A 19,473-nucleotide genomic window follows, 5' to 3' on the forward strand; every position below is an offset into this window, starting at 1 on the left:
ACACGTATTCGAACCCAATTTTCTAGGTTTCTTTATGAACCACCTGGCGGCTGAGGGCGACCCGCCAGGCGACGTATACTGCGCTGCCTAGTTTCTTTTGTTTGGTTGGTTTATCATTGGTGTGATGAATATGTATTGGATTTGTTTTGTACTCTTATGAATGGAATGATGAATTATGAGCTGAGATTATTTATTTGGTGACAATTGCGTGAATCTTTACATGATTGGGAAATTAAGGTTCATGTCGGGATTGGGGATGAGGGCTATGATTCTTTATAGGATATGAGTATGGACTTTCTTATGATGATAATATCAATATTGGAGTAGCATGGATTTAGGTGTCAATGAACATGAAAACCAGGTCAGGTGTTTTACTGAAAGGGTGAATTGGGTTTAAGAGTGTGTGCAGGTGTGGAAATCGAACTTAGTATGTAGAGGGTATAGAAAAGTAGATACATATGTATATGAATGAGAATATGTGTAACTTGGTAATGAACATAAAGAGGTTGGTTGCATTGAGTAGGATGATTCCAGTACCTAATAGGGGATTGTGCTTGAGTAGAAATTGACCAAATGTAAATTATACTAGTGATGTGGGATTTTCCAACTAATTAAGGAATGATATGACTTTAATTGAGAAAATATGCAAAGTGAATTGTGTGTGAAAGTGAAATTCAGTTATATGAATCTGTTTGGATGGATGGAATTAATGTTCCTGAGTTGGCTTTGATTATATGATTCACTATTGTGTTGCCTAAAGCGTATATACTATGTACAACTTTATGGTATGTTTTAATTGGTAAATAAAGGAGAACATGCTAGGCATGATAATACTTGATTTGGCATGAGTTATAGGTATATATTGAGTCTTTGGTTATGGTGTTATGTCTTGAATACCATGTTTGATATGTGAATGATGCATTGTATTGTTTGGGGTCTCTTAAGACCTGGTGAGAATGCCAAAAACCAGTAGCTTTGCGCTACTGGTATGGTGCCTGGCAGCACGGGGCAAGCCGTCAGGTGATAGGTATTTAAAACAGTGGCAGTGGCCACTAGACGCGTATGGTGCCTGGCAGCAGGGGTTGTCCCGCTATGCGGTGATGGAGCGGCAAGGTTATTGTTTGGCGCTTGGCGCCTGGCGGTGTGAGAGGCCCACCAGGCGGTCTGGAACTAGATTCTGCCTAGCGGCATGAGATGCGCGCCAGGCTGTTTTGGTGTAGTGTTGGTGCGCGAGGAGGATTTCTACACAGCTTTAGGTGATGTTCATGATGCGATGCTTTGGCTGGGGGCCTAGTTACGAGTGCATCTTGTATTGGGGTAACACATGGCCACTCTAGGTTGTAGTCTGGTGGTTTAGGAAGTCCAGTGGAGTGTGCGAGATCGTGGCTTGTACGGCGAGGTTTCGGATGATTGCCCTCTTCAATGCATCTGATAGAGTTTTGGTAGTCTGGGAACAACTACGGACTTATGTTCGTTTTAGGGAACTCCACTTGGTGGTGGCATGTAGTTGGAGGGGCGAGTAGACACTTATGCAACAAAGATTTATCATTGATCTCACCTAAAGGGTATAGAAATAATAGACGTCTAATGCAAGTGTTGAAAGTGAGGAGCTAAGGAAAAGGGGAATGCTAATCAATGTTATAATTTTGAGACGTTATATTTATTGTCATATTTTGGTTAGTTTATTTAAATGAGTTCACCCTATTTGTGTGTGTTTGGTGATGATCATGTAACTTGTTACATGGGAGTAGAGGTTGATGCAGGTGAGCGTGAGGATGCATAGAGACGGAGTGGGGATCAGTCATGGGGCTTTTACCAGCTTTATTTATGAACTATTTTGTAATGGTTTTAGAGAACCAGATTATGTTTGTAATTATTGAACGTCACGTTTTTAATTATTATTGGCGCGTTGACTTTGGTTTTTAAACTTTAACGCGTTTTGGGAAAAGAAGTTAATAATAAATGAGGTTTTACATATATTATTTTGTTTTGTTATTTTAAATAAGTAATTTTCGGCTAGGACGTTACAATCACAAAATAAAATATCCAACGCAAGAGACACCATTCCAAGATTCCAACAAACCATTAATAAAAACATGAAGGAATACTAACCTGTAACGTGCAAGAGAACAAGAAAAACTTTAACAAATTGAAAACCACATGTGGAATGAGCTTGGAGCAATGAACTTCGAGGAGCTGAAGCAGGACCACTACTACGACTTCAGAGAAGGAAAGCAGGGACCACCACCACTGGCACCTTCAAATGAAAGAGAGGGAAACTTGGGACCACTAGACAGAGCAAAGAATAACGACAGAAGAATTGAACGAAGGAAGCACAAGAAAGAAAACGGAACAGAGAAATATTATTTGGGGGTGCAACGCTGAGTAATAAAAGGAACTGGCCGCAGTAAATTGAGTTTCAATTTTCTCAACCACCAAGACAAGTAAAAAATTTAATAGGGTCAAAATTATAATTTTTCGAGGTACAAAAGAATCTTTTGGGGTGCAAGGAGAAGGCCCCTAAACTGTATTCTTTCGTTTGGAGGCCCATCGCATAGAATAGAAAATTGGTAGGTCAGTTTATTCGTACCACACTTAACACATAATAATGTAATGTTATTAAGTTAATATATAAAATAAAATTATATTTATTAAAAATAAAGTGAAATATATCAGAAAAGATAAGAAGTTAACTGTTGATAAATAGAGAAAAAGAGAAGAGTAGAAATAGACGATTTTATAAAAAAGTTTGTAAAAGTAATGGTCAATTTTCAAAAATTTAATAAATATTTTTTTAAGGGTAAAATTAGTATTTTGAAATGTGGATACAAAAGAAGGAATCTCTATATATTGTGTTCCTGCAGAGAACAAACAAGATAAGTCAGGCACAAACGTCACCTTACCCATGTAATCCGCTATCTCCTCAGTTGGCCTCTTCCCGGTTGGTACATGTCGGTTTGGACCCAGGAGGGATTACCTGCAGAAGGGGCTTTGAAGCTCAAGTGAGTCAAAACTCTCAAAAGGTCAAATCAATGATTAATGAATGCGTACCTTTAATTACTGGGGTTCACGTGTATTTATAGAGCATTAATTATGTCTGGTTATCCCATGGGTCGGGCCTTGGCTTGGGCTTTGGGTTGTAAGTGGGCCTGGGCCCTAGCCCAGGCCCTTAGGACTTATTGAACGCTGGGGGGTCTTGATCTTACTGAGTATATTGGAGTAGTCGGCCTAGGCCGACTACTTTTCTTGACGGCTTATATTGGTTATATGTTATCTTGTGCAGGTTGTTCCTCTAGACGTTTAGGTTATCGATTTGATCTGGTAAGGCTTAGGCCAACTCGGCCTAGGCTGAATACTTGACTGTTTTGGCATATATGTATCGTTTACTTATTTGGTCGAGTTTGGCTAGGTGTGGTACACCAGTCCCCCAGCCTTGACCGATATGAGTTGTCGATCAAGGGTGATATGTGTTGGTATGCTAGCGGAACCGGCTAGGTGTGATACATATTGTTACAGATTTATAAAATATTAAAACTGTTTTATTAAAACTAAAATAAAAGGAATCATAATTGAATTATTTGAATAACGAAAATATATGGTAATATTATTATTTGAATCATCCAAGTTCTGATCTTTTATGCAATTGTATATAATAATACAATATCATTTAACAGTGGTCATCTTAAAACTGAGATTTAATTTGCTATTGGTTGGAATAATTGGTACATGTGAGAATGGTATAATTAATCTAAATGTGAGTCGTTGTTATAAGAGGGTTACTTCCTCACGAAATTCTGACATGCATAAAAAATAACCAATCCTATATTTAAAAAGTTGTTCTTCTCAGTATATTATTTAAGAACCCTCGAAATTGTATCATCCCTATATAGCCTTCTAAATCTATTTTTTCCTTTGTTCCTTGAATTCTAAACGCAGGACATGCATTCAATGTATCCCATAGTTGCAATTATTATTGTTGGCTGGGGCTAAGATCGGAGAAAAATGTTTTCATTATTTGTTCCAATTTACCGATTGTTTTTATCCAAAAAAAAAAATATTAATGAAGCAGAGACTACTTATATCAAAATAATTTTATTGTAAGAGTTAATATTTTATTTATAACAAATTAATTACAAATGATGTATTCTCTCGAAAATAAGTGAATATTTTAATTACAAAAGTAATAACATAATTTTTTGGTTCTAAACTATGTGTTGACTTTTGGATGTTTCATCCATTTTCTTAGTATTAGGTCGGATTTTAGACGACTGGAACAGTACACAGTTTCTAATCTGGAGTTGAAGTATCTAAGGCATGAAGGTTAAAAATGTTCACTAAACATAATCTTGAATATTTCCTTTCTAGACTTTTCACTTGTTTTGTTTTAACTAGTTCTCTTGTCTTATCCATTTTTAAATTTGATGTTGTCTCTTTCCATATGGCAAGATGGTTGCTTTAGTTTTCACACTACTGCTTTACTTTTCTCATGTTATGTTTAAGTAAGTTTCTCCCCTATTGTTAAATTTTGGTCTGTCACGCTTTAGCTTTCACATTGCTTTATTTTTTCTCATGTCATATTTAAGTAAGTTTTTCCCCTTTTATTAAATTTGGTGCCTATCTCTAGTATTTGAGTTATTTACACAGTTTGATATGTTCTCGATTCAATATCAATTAAGAAATGTGTTTGGCACATAAAAAAGTAACATAATTAGGTTAAAATAGATTATATTCATTTTTAAAGTTTTAAATCAAAATGTATCAAAATTTTAAATAAAAAAAAATCCAGTTTCGTATCAAAGGTCAGAAATTAAAACCATATTTAATCCAAAATTGAATTTAACTTTTGTTTGCGATGGTGAAATAATCTATTTACTTGCTTAAACTAGTTCTACACTTCTCTTTCTTAATTTTCATCATCTTTACACCCGAAACTAAAATCATATTTAATTCAAAAATAATTTATTTACTTATTTTTACCATTTCACCCCTAAACTAGTTCAATACTCCTCTTTCATATTTTTCAAATCATTTTCGCAGGCAAAACTAAAATCATATTTAATTCAAAATTCTATTTAACTTTTGTTTTAACTCCTAAACTAGTTCCACACTTTTCTTTTATACTTTTCATCATCTTCGCACTCTTATTCGTGCTTTTTAAGTTTGTTTTACTTTTTCACTAGTTATGTTTAAGTAAGATTATGTTTAAGTAAGTTTATTTCCTTTTGTTAAATTTGATATTTGTTTTTAATATATGAATTGTTTACATGATTTAACATATTTTTAATTTGATATCAATTGAAAAACATAACATAATTAAATTAAAAGAACTATATTCACTTTTAAAAAAATTTAAATCAAATTATATCAAAATTTTGGATAAAAGAATTTTCAATTTCACATTCAAATTCAAAATCAAAAATCATATTTAATCCCAAATTCAATTTAACTTTCGACAGTGGTGAAGTAATTTATTTACATATTTTTACCATTTCACCCTCCTCTTTCATATTCTTCCCATCCTTCTTCCTGCTTTTTAAGTTTTTGTTTCAGACTCATAGTTTGTGTTGGAATAGTTAACTACTGTCACAAGAACTATCGTTTACATAAATTGGTTTTTAATAATTTTCATTCTGGTTGTTGCATATATTTATTGAAAAATACACTTAAAATTATAAAAATTGAAATAGATTTTTTTAATTTAAAATACACAATCCAAAATACAAAATTATATTTAAGAATATATAATAATCGGAAAGACAAAACGAAAAAATATATTCTTAAATGCACAATTCGATATGTAAACATTGGTGTCATCAATGTAATAAAAATAGCAAAACCATGGTGTGATAAAACATTACCAAAACCTACATATGATGATAATATTCATATCTATATCTGGGCCTTGGTAGCACTGGAAATCTTGGACCTCCTCTTGGCCAAACTCTCACTGCGGCGTTCCCTCTGCTCCTTCAACCTGGACGCAAGGAGCTTCTGGTACTCTGCTGCTTCTGATTTTGCCTTCGCAATTCTCTTTTTCTTATCAGCAATTCTTGCCCGCTTTCTCTGGAGAGTAAGAGGAGTGACTAGTCTTTGAATCTTTGGAGCTTTGCTCACCTTTTTCCCTGCAATCCATCACAAAGTTCAACCCCATTCAGACTATAATCCATCACAAACTAACTACGTTTCTTATCCACTCTCCCAAATTCTTCATATTACCTGCTTTTGTTGTAAATGTCCGACGGTAAGTGTTCACATACTTCCTAACATCATCCTCTTTAGAAAGGTTGAACAGTTTCCGGATTTTGGAGGCTCTCTTTGGACCTCTCATCCTTGGCTTCTCAACGTCAGTCAATCCTGGCAAGTCATTTTCACCCTTCTTCACAATAACCAAGTTAAGAACAGATAGGTCAGGGCTCACAATGCACCCTCGTACAGACTTTCTCCTGCGCTCTCCATTACGCCTTCCATATCCACGGAAACATGGAGTTCCTATTCAACAAATGGAATACATTTTAAATACAAAAACAGAACACTACAAGGATATGTATAAGAGTACTTAAAACATACCCCTGTGAAGAAGTAGGCGAACCCGACCAGGGGTCAGCACTCCCTGCTTCATCGGGAATCCTTGTTTGTCACACCCTCCAGTAATTTTGAATACATAACCTTTAAACTCCTGTTGCCAACAAGAGACGTGATCAAATATCACTAAAAATTCACCAAAACTTTGGATCACACTTTTAAGGTTTCAAGCTAAAGGGCATACATACCTCCCCAAGTGCATCTCCACTGACCTCCTGTGAGATCCTCTTATCCCAAAATGCTCGTCTGTAATTTGGAGTTGGGAATATTTTAGTATGAACACAAGTTGCATTGCCCAGAAGAAGATATGGCACGACCCTCATATGCAGCATTTAACACTTTTACAATTTTAAATAAATTCATTTATTTATTTTATTTCCTATAGTGATCAAGTATAAGGAAGATTAATATGAAGATACTATTGAAACTAGAATGATATAAATTGCTCATAAATTTCACATGCCTAAAGGATTAAAATTTCAACAGATTCATTTATAGTTCATTTTTTAATTCACAAGTGAAATGCAAGATTGTCCTTGCTAATATCCCACATTATATATGTTTATATTTTAAATTGTCTCCTTCATACTACTTATAACAGGCAAACTTCCAGTAAAATGTTAGGGTTTGTATTGATAAATAAATGGGCAAATAATACAAATATATTTTTAGAGACTTAATTTTTCTCTTAAAAAGGTTAACTTTACTTCAAAATAACACTAAAATACCTATTTATATTTATGTTACTACAAAGTTTACAGTAAAATTTGACTCTGGACAATTAATATTCATTGGCTAAGCTATACAGATTTTGAAAAGAGTAAAATGACAATAATGATTATACCATCAGGAAACAATATTAAGAGGAATTCAAAAAATTCTAGGAATAGTTTATTACAAACTAAATAAATGGAGGAAGCAAATCTAACTATACATCTTTCTTTCGGAGCACGACAAAATTTGGAACAGATTAAAATAGAAAACAAAAAAAAAAAGATAAAGATAATACAGTTTCTGATCGTCATCGATCTCGAGCTTTTTCTGGCATCCAGTGGTGGGATTCGCAATGTTGAACTGCAGAATAACAGGCACAAAATGAAATTGATCAACAACAAGCCTTAAGCAACATTGAAGAAAGAATAGGCATAAATCAGAAGAAATTGGATGACGAAGACAAAACTAAAACCACGACTCACATAAAAAACAAAAAAACTGAGAAGGATTTTAGAAGAGAACCTTCATTTTGAAATGTTTTTTCCGCCGCGTCAAACTCTCTGAGAAAGTGGTCAGAAAACTGGGAGCATGCACACGGTAGAGCCAAAGTAGGGTTTAATGTTCAACTATAATATTACTAACCCAGGTATTTCTCTTGGGTCTAAACTGGGCACTTCGATGAAATTGGTCTGCGCCTGCTCCACAATGTTGAGCCCAATAACTTTCTAAAATTTTAAGTATTTTTTATTTTAATTTTCTGAAATTTAAATTTTTTGTGATGATTTTTTGTGGTAAAAGTAATGCATTATTTTCCGAACATTACAAATTTTATGACAATTATTTACAAGAAAATAATAAAATTTATTTTTTGTGTTGACATACATATTATATATATATATATATATATGGGAAAATATATTATATATTTGTTATTTTCTTTATAATAATAATAAAGAAGAATAAAATTATTATTACTAGTGTAAACACAGGCGCTATCGCGCCTGTGTGTACACATTTTTTTGAATTATATTAATAATTGATGATGTTGTAATGTTATTAAGTTAATAAATAAAATAAAAGTATATTTATAAAAAATAAAATAAAATGTACGGAGAAAATAAGAGAAAAATAACTGTTGATGAATAGTAAGAGAAAAAAAGAAAAAGGAGATAAGTAAATAATTTTATAAAAACTTATACAAATAACCATTAATTTTTAAAAATTTAATAAATAATTAAATTATAAAGGGTAAAGTTGGAATTATGAAATGTGGACACAAAAGAGGGAATCCCCTTTATATATAGTTATAGATTATAAATTTATATATTAAATAAATTATATAAATATATATATATAATACTTCATTCTTTTTAGACCAAATAAATAAAATAAAATAATAATATTTTTTAAATATTCTCTTTAATGCATACAATATTTGTTCATCATCAAATATTATGCTATAATAAATGTTATGGCAATCAAATATATTGTGAATAAACTAATGGATAAAATAATAAATTAAATGGATAGTAATTTGTTAATCAAAAATATTATTGAGGCATAATATAATGATAATATTAACTAATAAACACCTATCCATAAATGTTATGTATTCTCGGATGGAGTATATACACAATCTCGTATACTCTTTTACAAATTACACGCATATTACATATTTTTTTATGCTCTTACTCATTTAAGCGCCGGAGAACCTTATGTAGGTGAATTTTTTTTTTTGGCTTTACATTACTCACCAACAACCTCATGTCATCTCCGAAGATATTCACTCATTTTGGATAAGAACCACTACAAGAATTAGTCCAAGAAGCTACGAAAAAATTTTGAGAGTCCAAAAAAATGGAAGTTAATTGTGTCAGTCAAGTAGAGGGGAATCAAAATTAGAATTATAGAGTGGGTTTATCCGACTCTCAAACATTTATTAAATATTATCAAATAAAATAATTACAAAAAAACAATTATAATGAATAACAAATTGTTAGGGATAAAATAACAATAACATAATGTCGTTTAGCCATCGATATAATATAATATAATAAAAATAAAAAAGTAAAGAAATCATAGCAAGAATGGGTTGGAAGACACTATTTTAAAAAGGTCTGGCCGATGAAATAATGTAATAAAACAAAAATTTTAAAAAATCCTCTCAAGAAAGGATTAAACCGACACATAGGAATTAATTATGGATAAAAAATTAATAAAATTTTAAGAAAGCCATTTAGAAAAGGCCTTACGTATAATATAATAAAACAATAAAAAATTCTCACAATAGAAAGCTTGAGCCACGCATAGGAATTAATTATTTAATAAAAAAAAACTAAAAAACCACTTAGAAAGTGGTTAATTTTTGAAAGAAATGGCTTGGTTAAGCTTGACAATAAAAAATTCTCACAATAGAAAGCTTGACCCACGCTCTATAATTAATTTTTGAATAAAACTGAAAGAAACCCATTCAAGAGAGGGCTAAACCGACACAAAGAGATTAATTACTAAATAAAAATTTAAAAACTCCACTTAGAAAAGGCTTAGGCGACGAAAACAATTAGTAAATTGAAATAAAAGGAAAACAAAAGATAAGTTTAGAGTGGGCTTAGACCACGTTTGTAATTAACAAACAAAAATAAAACAACAAATATGGTTATTGAGATGCTTACACATGTAGTGAATAGTGGATGTTAGTTGGCTTAATAGGCGTAAAAAAATAGAGGGAGAAAGTAAAGTTAAAGTTAACATTTTGGTTTGCCTTTACTCTCACTCATGAAGATCGTAAGACCCAAAAAATTTAAATAATTAAATAAATAATTATTTAATAAATGGAGGTAGTGTGAACCTTTATGGTATTTAATATTGAAGTTTATGATGTACGATAGAACTAGTTCACATGGTTTAGAGTACTTAGTTAGTATGATGGGACTTGGGTTTGAGTCTTGTGCATGCCAATTGTGTGTTATTTTAATTGTTTATTATTTTTAATAATAATGTGCTTGATCATTATGAGTAATAATATAATCCTAGGTGTATAGGAATTATCAAGAAACATGAATTGGTTATGTTTCATTCTGCCAAAGTTCATAATTTTTGGATTTCTGGAAATTTTTCAGAAATCTCTTGGTGGGCCTTCAAAGCCGCCAGGCTACTCATGCTATTTTCTGTGAATTTTTGGGTTTCTGCTTTGAATCGCCTAGCGGTGATGAACTGCCACTAAGTGATGTGTGATGGAGTACTCTAGGTGATATGTTTCTAGGGTTATTTTGGGATTTTGGGGATCATGAGGTCTCTGGATCATGGAAAGTTGTGCGATAAATATATTTAGATATATAATGTGTAATATGAACTTGGATTACGATGAATGGTTGGACTAAGAATCTTTGAATAGGTGGTTTGAGTGATTTGGAGAAATTTAGGGTAGAATGGGTTGGATTCCAATTTGGAGTTGATTTTTTATGTATTGAACTGGTAATCAATGATATGTGAGTTTGAATGTGTGAATGAATGAGAAATCGTGAAAACAAACAAAAGGAGATGAAAGCTGAGTCACATTGGACTTGCACAGGTGCAATAAATTTCTAGAAATTCCAGAATTTTATGCATTGCCTGGTGGCAAGGGGCGCTCGATCAATGTAGGGTGCATTTTTGGTAGTTAACAGTTCTGGTATCGGGGAGGTAGGTTTAAAAGGTTCGTTGGGAATTGCTTGTGATCTATCTGTAAAATGGACTACATAATAGGATCTAGGTTTGGATGATTACCTTGAAGTTTCCTAAGTTGAATAGATGGTAAAGTGTGGGAGTTGAGGATGGGATTGCAAAGGGGTGGTTGGAAGGGATAATGATAATATTGTGTGAATTTTATCCTGTTAAGTGTCATGAGTTGCTAAAGTTGGAGTTCCTAGAAGTAGGCTTAGTTTGGGATTGGATTGTGAAAGGGATAGGATTCCAAATGATGAAGGCACATTGGGTACTATTGGATGGGAAATAACATAATTGGGTTGTGTGTACAAACTTGTAATTGTTGGTTAATTAATATGAGCATGGTGGGTTGTAATCAAGTATAAGTTGTGGAATACTTAGGTTGGTGAAATTGCATGGGAATAGAAATATTGTAAGTAATCTAGAGTGTGGGCTTCAAGACTTTGGAACTTGACGAAATTAACTTGCGAAGATTGTTGTAGGTCTTAATGTATGGATTGTGGTTAAAATCTACTTTCTTATGCATAAAACCAGTACAACTCGTCGTACTGGTGTAGTGCCTAGCGGATGATTTTGAGCCGTTAGGCGATAGCTACAATTGAAGAGGTTGCTAGAGCGCTCAATGCCTAGCGATGTGGATGTTCTATCAGGCGACTGATGTGTGGACAATGACATTGGAAATGCATGGCACCTAGCAGTGAAGTTCGTTCCGCTAGGCGATACCTACAGAGGTAGGGTGTTCTATGGCACTTGGCGCATGGTGCTAGATAGGTTCCGCCAGGAGATCTGTAACTGGCATTTCCCCTGGCGACGCGGAAGCAACGCTAGGTGATAATGCAGGGGCAAGGACTTGTGTGCTTTGGATGTGCATGATCTACAAGGCTTTGGGTGATACCTTTAAAATGGACTTGCTGTAGCATTCCTTGAGTTGTAGCTTAGAAAGGTATCCCTTGAGTTGTGGCTTGGATCGAGGGTAAACATGTGACATTACTTGAGTTGTGGCTCGGAATGACATCCCTTGAGTTATGGCTCACGATGGAGGATGAACACTGGACATTCCTTGAGTTGTGAGTGTGCTATCACAAGTTGTAGCCAGTGATGTGTTAATCTTGTGTCGAGAGTACGAATTGTAGTTCGTATTGGGAACTCCACCTGGTGTTACGGAGTGTGGTCCATAGCATGATTTCCCTTACGTGTTCTGTAAGACCCAAGAAATTTGACTAATTAAATAAATAATTATTTAATAAATACGAGTAGTAGAAGCCTTTATGACATTTAATGCAAATTGATATGATGTGAAATAGTACTAGCTCAAGTGGTTGAGAGTACTTGGTTGTGTGAAAGGACTTGGATTCGAGTCCTAAATATGCCAATTATATGATATTTTAAAATGTGCATTATTTTAATGTTATGATTGAATGTGAGTAGTGATAATGTAATCCTAATATTATAGGAATTACCATGAAACATGTGTTGGTTGAATTGGTTGTGCATTGACTTTGTAATTGAGGGGTTGTGTGTTCAAACCTTGCTAAGAATGAATTAAACTTTCTTTTTGCCTAATTTTCTTTTGGCAAGAATATGAAAGGGGAGAGAAACCCTAGCTGCAAAATGGACAGCCTAGCGGGCTAAGAAAACACCTTGTTAATGACTATTGAATAGTCATTAAGCCTCCTTTATACAAATTTTCGTTTTAGAGAGTAAATAGGATTTTTTACTCTAATAATTCGATGAAAAAGCAGTGGTAAGAGTGTGTAAACTGCTGTTGTGGGTGCACTGGGAAAGGAAGTGATCAAAGCAACCATTATCAACATAGGCGCAAGGGTTTCGGGTCAATTTGGTGGTGAAACAAAGGAGCACTTGTGGGGAGCACGAAATAAGCTTGGAGTTTTCGAATTGAGCAAGGATTAACAGGTTAGGGGAGTTCCTTTATATGTGTATATGATCTGTACTTATTTTTGTGTATACTATACGAATGTGATGCCTTTGTATGATAAAAATCTCTCTGTTACGCATTTCTGGAAAATCCCCAGAAACCGCCTGGCGGCATTGAATGTGCCGCTAGGCGACGCATGAATTTTAATCCAATTCTGGGTTTTTTTTGTGATGAACCGCCTGGCGGCAAGGGTGGTTCCGCCAGGCGACGCGAACACTGTACAAAAAAGCTATTTTTTGTACTTTTCGCGCAGCAGGAACTGCCGGGCGTAGCTTCGATACTGCCAGGCGCCAGACTTTGATTTTCGATTTTCTGGGCGCTAGGCGCCACAAAATTTTCTAGTTTGCGCAGTTTCCGTAAAACTGCATTTCCGGATTCGTTAACCGTCCGATTTTGGTGAAATTTTGACAGGAGATTCATAACATGTTGTTCTTCACTTTGAACGGTGGAGATTTGAATTGGATGTTTGCAGCTAGAGATATACATCAGTCATGATTTGTTGTTTTAATAACCTAATAATATGATTACTAATGGATGATTAAGTGTTCTCAAGTGCTGGTATGACCTTGATTGGTGAATGTATATATATAAATATATAGATGTGTGATTGATGAGTATGTTTTTGGTAGTGCTTGCTAAGACATGTTGAATATATGAACTTATATATGTTAGCTCGAATGTATGATGTTATAAGTGTGTGAAAAAGACCACTATTGATGATATCACTATGACCGAGTGTTGCATGATCATGACGGGTTTTGGGGAAGTATGGGAACATGATAATCATACCTTAAATGTAATGAAATTTGTGAGGGCATGTGGAATAAGTATATAGCTTTGATTGTGTCTTATGTGAGGTATGTGAATTGTAAGCATGCAAAGGGTTGGGAAAATGAGAAGGGGAAAATAAAGTGTGCATTGGAATTGATTTAAGAGGTAAGTACATATGAATTATAAAAGATAGGAATGTGTGCTTATACTTGAAAGATGCATGTGTTGTGATGTTGTAATTTGGAATATATGAATGTGTATGCTGATTTCTGGATGTTTGAGTATTGAAAGGGTGAATGGTAGGAAATGAATTAGAGTAACTAAAACTAGTAGTATCACATTACTGGTGTGGCGCCTGGCGGTGTAGAGTGGACTGCCAAGCGATAGTAGGAAACAAGGATGTCTTGTGAGTTGTGGCACCCGACGGTTAGGTGGAACCGCCAGGCGGTCTGTACTGCCATTTCGCCTAACGGTGCTTAGGCTGCGCTAGGTGATGGTGTAGTGGCAGGATGCGTGGTAATATGTTTTGCATGGCTTGTTGTGTTGGTTCTGGTCTAGGATATGCTTGATGTTGTCATGAGCGGGTAGGTTCATGACTGGTGATGAACACGTGATGAAATGAGCGGGGAGGTTCATATCCTGATACTCTCGTGTGGGGATACGAGCGGGGAAGTTCGTATGTTCCGTGATCACACTTGAGAGATGCTGCGAGCGAGGAGGTTCGTAGCTGGTGGATCACGTGTGTTGGACTACAGGCGGGGAGGTCTGTAGAGTTGGACTACGAGCGGGGAGGTTCGTAGAGTTGGACCACAAGCGGGCAGATTCGTGGAAGCATTGGAATCCCTAAGACCAGCTTGAGTATGTACCTTGTGTAGCGTAGTGTGCTTTTCTTGTTTCATTATCATGATGTGATGTGAGACTTGGATCAGGGGATGCTGTGCCATGAGCGGGTAGGTTCATGGATGGTGGTGAACACGTGATGATATAAGCGGGGAGGTTCATATCCTGTTACTCTCGTGTGGGGATACGAGCGAGGTAGGTTTGTATGTTCCGTGCTCACACTTGAGAGATGCTTCATGCGGGGAGGTACGTAGCTGGTGGATCACGTGTGTTGGACTACGGGCGGGTAGGTCCGTAGAGCAGGACTACGAGCGGGGAGGTTCGTAGAGCAGGACTACGAGCGGGGAGGTTCGTAGAGGCAGGACCACGAGCAGGCAGGTTCGTGTGAGCATCATAAACCTTGAATCCGAGACTAACTATTTTTGTGTGTTGTGAAGGTTGAAAAGCCTTGGGGATTGAGGTCTTGGCCAAGAATTTAACTAGAATAAAATAGATGGGTGTATCTTGATTTTCTTATTAACTTATATGTTATCTGTTTATGAGCTCACCCTATCTGCTTGTGTTTGGCGATGATCATGTAATGCGTTACATGAGAGCAGATGATGTTGTAGGTGGTGCTGATGAGGCATTGCATCGGAGAGAGGGTTAGTTGGGAAAAGCTTTTACTGGAATTTTATCATTATTATTTTTATGAACTTTGTAAACAATATTTTACTGATTTGTGAATTTGGATATTGTTTTGGAGTTTCATAAATTATGGATTTTTGGATAACTTCAGATTAATAAATATTTTAAAATTTCTCGCGTTTTGGGGGCAAAGTATAATAAATGAGGTTTTCTTCATATTTCTTAATTTTTATTACTTAAATTAGTAATATCCGACCAGGATGTTACATGTTCTACAAGTTGTGGCTTGTAGGTGGTGGCAGATAGAGTTTTCCTAACTAGTCTCAAAACATTTCTTAAAAGAAATTCTTAATCAGAACAAAAATAGAACTTTGCTTGAAATATATAAAAAGAAAACTAAAGACTACAAAAAACACAAACTCTATTAAACGTATATGCGTAAAAAAATAATAAATAAATAAATAAAAACAAAATCAAAATATAAGAAATACTAACTGTATTCCCCGGCAACGACGCCAAATTTGATAACGTTGTCGTTAAGCGATCAAATTACCACTACTTAACTTTAGCAACTTCAGTATTGCCAAGTTAGTAGTGAACAAACTAGTCAGAGTTAAGCTAGCCTTGAGTCGTCTCTCAATGAATACGTGATGAATGCGTATTTTTGCCCTCATTCAATGTTTAATTATGAGTATTTGATTAAATTTGTGTGCTTAAAAAGTGATTTAATTAACAATTTTGATAATTAGGCTATTTGAACTTGTGTGATAAAAATGTTTTAAAAAGTGATTTTTAGCTGCATAAATTATTTTTGGATATTTTAATGTTTGTTGATGCAGTTGAAGTTAAGATTAAGCTTATTTAAAGGTGGGAAAATAAATTGATTGAAATTACAAAACACCTTTAAATAAGGCTAAAATCAGCAAGTTCTGGAAAAACCACTTTTGTACCCCATACATTACTTATACACTCCCCTCTTTCCCAATGGGTCTCACAAAATCTACTTCTGCACCCCTGCCTTTGTCTATTTGCACCCCTTTTCTCCACTCATAAAATAGATGCACTCAGATGTTGTCATGTGGCAATCCTCAATTTTTAAAATTGGCCAACCAACACAAGCCACATGGGCTTAATCTCTACTAAAGAATCTAAACCAATAGCATGTTGCCACATCATCATCATCTTCTTCCCTCAAACCTTAGTTCTGGAGAGAGAAAATTGCCACGTGTCATCCTGTCATTGCACAGTCAAAGAGTCAAATCTAGTCAAACATTCAAAAGCTGGTCAAACAATCAACTCTGGTCAAAGACTGGTCAAAAATGGTCAAATAAGAGGGGTTAAATTGGAAATATTGATATTTTTGGATGTCTCTACAAATTTGGACTATCAAATTTCAAAATGTCTTATTGAGAAAATTAATGCAAATATTATTTGGTGATAATTTATCAGATATTTTTAAATAATTAATTTATTTAAGTATATCATAAATTATTAGCCAACTATATTTGTCAAATATTTTTAAAACTGACTATCTCTCCAAATATTTTTGAAAATTTATCTTTATCTTTATTTTAAAAGATATTTGAGAGATTTTAGCAACCGAAAAGCCAATCCAAGTCCTATATAAAGAGACCAAGGGGGAAGCAGAAAAAGAAAAAGCTTAGGACTTTGGAGTTTAAGAACCCTTAAGGGGGGCCTAATTTCGTTTCCTTTCTCTCTCTATTCTTCTTCTATTTTTATTTTGCATTCTATGGAAGGCTAAACTTCTTGGGTTGATTCCATTGTAATTTCTTAATTGGATTTTGAGGTTAGATCAATTAATTTGTTTGTTCTTTTGATTCTTGTTGAGATTTATTTTCATCTATGTCTTTTGGTTCTTAATTTAGTAAAAGTAATAATTTTTACATTGTATCAAGTTAGCACGGTGTTAAATCTACATAACATAACAATCGTATGAGTCCAAGGGTTTTTAAATTTTAATTGAGAAGTTACTTTGATTAATTTTAGAAACTTTCATATGATTGAATGAGTTTTTGCTAATAATTGAGAAGTTACTTTGATTAAAGGTGTAAACTTAGATTAGGATTAATCAAGAAGTTACTTTGGTAATTAGTTTTTTACTAGATATAAGAGGTAAAAGAATGGACATGATTAGGATTAGTAATATTTAATTGAGAAGTTATATTGGTTAAATTTACTAAGATTAATCTACAAAGGTCTTGCTTTTGATTGAGAAGTTACTTTGGTTGAAAGTAAGGATGCCAACAAATTAATTGAGAAGTTACATTGATTAATTTGAAATCTTAAACAAGAAATCAATAATAATAATCTTTAGGAAACCAATGAGGAATCCTATTTTGAAAAAGTAGTGGAATCGACATATTTTTCTTTACTATTGTATTGTTTCTATCTTATTTTATCTTTTTATTTTTATCTCTCATATTTTTATTATTTTATTTGTCTCTTTTGTATAGTTTTATAAGAACTAATTTGTTAAAAATCAATTCCGTGTTCGTTGGGAGACGACTTTGGGTTACTTTACCCTTTCTATTTTGTTGACTACTTTCTTAACAATACTGAAGTTGTTATAGATAAGTAGTATTAATTTGATCGCGTCAACGACAGTGTTATCAATACGAAATTGATTTCAAATATTTGAGTTCTATAAAAATCTATCCTAAATGCAATTAAAATTAGAAACTATAAAAATATGGGGTTTTGATATGCAAAGACTAAATGACACACACATCAGAGATTGTAAACATAGTAATAGTAAATAGGTCAATTCCACTGCTTTTTCAAAATAGGATTCTTCATCGGTTATCTAGAGATTATTGTTAAATTAATTATTGTTCTTGATTTACAAATCAATCAATGTAAAGTCTCAATTCATTTGTTGGCATTCTCACTTTTAATCAAAGTTCAATCTCAATTAAAAGTGAGAATTTTTAGATTATCCATAGTAAATACAACCAAAGTACAGTCTCAATTAAATTTTACTATGCCTAATCATGTCTATTCCTTTGTTTCCTCACCAAATAGAAAACTTAATTAATCAAAGTAAAGTCTTGACTAATTTTAGTTAAAGTGGTTACCTTTAATCAAAGTATAGTCTCAATTATTGGCAAAAACTTATTTAATCAAATGAAAGTTTCTAAATAAAGTCAAAGTAAAGTCTCAATTGAATTTAAAAACCTTTTAACTCATATGATTAGCATGCATGTAGATTTAAAATCATTATTTTTTATTCAATTAAGAAGCAAAGGACGTAGATAAACAAAAACCACAACAATAATCAAAATAACAAATATATAAATTCATCTAACGTCAGAATCCAATTAAGAAATTACAGTGGAATCAACCCTAAAAGCTTATCCCTCCATGGCTTTGATGGAATACATGATAATATGATGAAGGAAAGAAATATAAAAGGAAAGGAAGAATGAGAGATGTGGTGAACGACGATATCTGCAAAAACTAGAGAGTTGCTAAGTGTCCCTCTTCTGCTCCCATAGGCCTCTTTATATAGGCTTCAATTGGACTTGGACTTGGACTTTATTTGTTCAGTTGTTAAAATCTTTTATCTTTATTTAATTAATTAGCAACTTAATTTTTGTCCAATTTCCAATTTTGCCCCTCTTGTTCAACCATTTTTACAATATTGACCAGAATTTGACCAGAGTTGACTGTTGCTTTGACCAGTTGACCTATTGACCAGCTTGATTGTGCAATAGTAGATTGACACATGGCAGAGTGCACTTTCTCTCTCCAGAATTAGGGTTTCCGCTGGTTGGAGGTGTAGAGGCAATGACGGGTGCGAGGCTGATGCAGTGTGCGTTCGTGATTAGTGTAGTGGCCGCCAGTGAGGTTGCGGTGATGCATGGTTCACATTCACTGCTGGTGTGGAAGCTGCACTGCTGTTGTGAGAAGAAGATGGAACATAGCTCACGGTGCTGCTGCTGCATCATGGTTGGATGCGTGAATGTGGTGTGATTTTCGCTGCTGCGATGGCACTGTGGTGGCTGCACTATAGGATTGCGTGGCTTCCATGGTTGTTGTTGGTGCGGTGGTTGCCATTTCAACGTGATTGATAGTGGAGATGGCATAACTGGTTCGCGAGCTTGGTGCAGTGCAGTGGTGATGGTGGCACGGTGGTTGAAAGTTGTGGTTCGTTATAGAGAAGATGTACGAGATGGAAGATGATTGGTGGCCGTCGCGGTGCAGTTCTGGTTCGTTCTCGCTGCTTCCATGGTGGTTCGGTGCAGCTACTGCGTGGAGATGATGGTGGCTGCATTGGT

At 34.4% G+C, this 19,473-nt stretch overlaps 1 protein-coding gene across 1 annotated transcript; it reads right to left on the reverse strand.

Annotated features, from left to right (window-relative positions):
- Positions 1-5,745: 5,745 nt before the first annotated feature.
- Positions 5,746-7,994, reverse strand: LOC114193512 (40S ribosomal protein S6). Its single transcript, XM_028083340.1, has 6 exons — positions 7,819-7,994; positions 7,592-7,656; positions 6,771-6,828; positions 6,568-6,676; positions 6,217-6,489; positions 5,746-6,122 (listed from the first exon to the last, which is right to left on the reverse strand). The coding sequence occupies exons 1-6, from the start codon at positions 7,822-7,824 to the stop codon at positions 5,890-5,892; spliced, it is 744 nt and encodes a 247-aa protein (XP_027939141.1). The 5' UTR covers positions 7,825-7,994; the 3' UTR covers positions 5,746-5,889.
- Positions 7,995-19,473: the final 11,479 nt, after the last annotated feature.

This window comes from Vigna unguiculata, chromosome 8 (genome assembly GCF_004118075.2).
Source record: "Vigna unguiculata cultivar IT97K-499-35 chromosome 8, ASM411807v1, whole genome shotgun sequence".
In the NCBI taxonomy this organism is placed as follows: domain Eukaryota; kingdom Viridiplantae; phylum Streptophyta; class Magnoliopsida; order Fabales; family Fabaceae; genus Vigna; species Vigna unguiculata.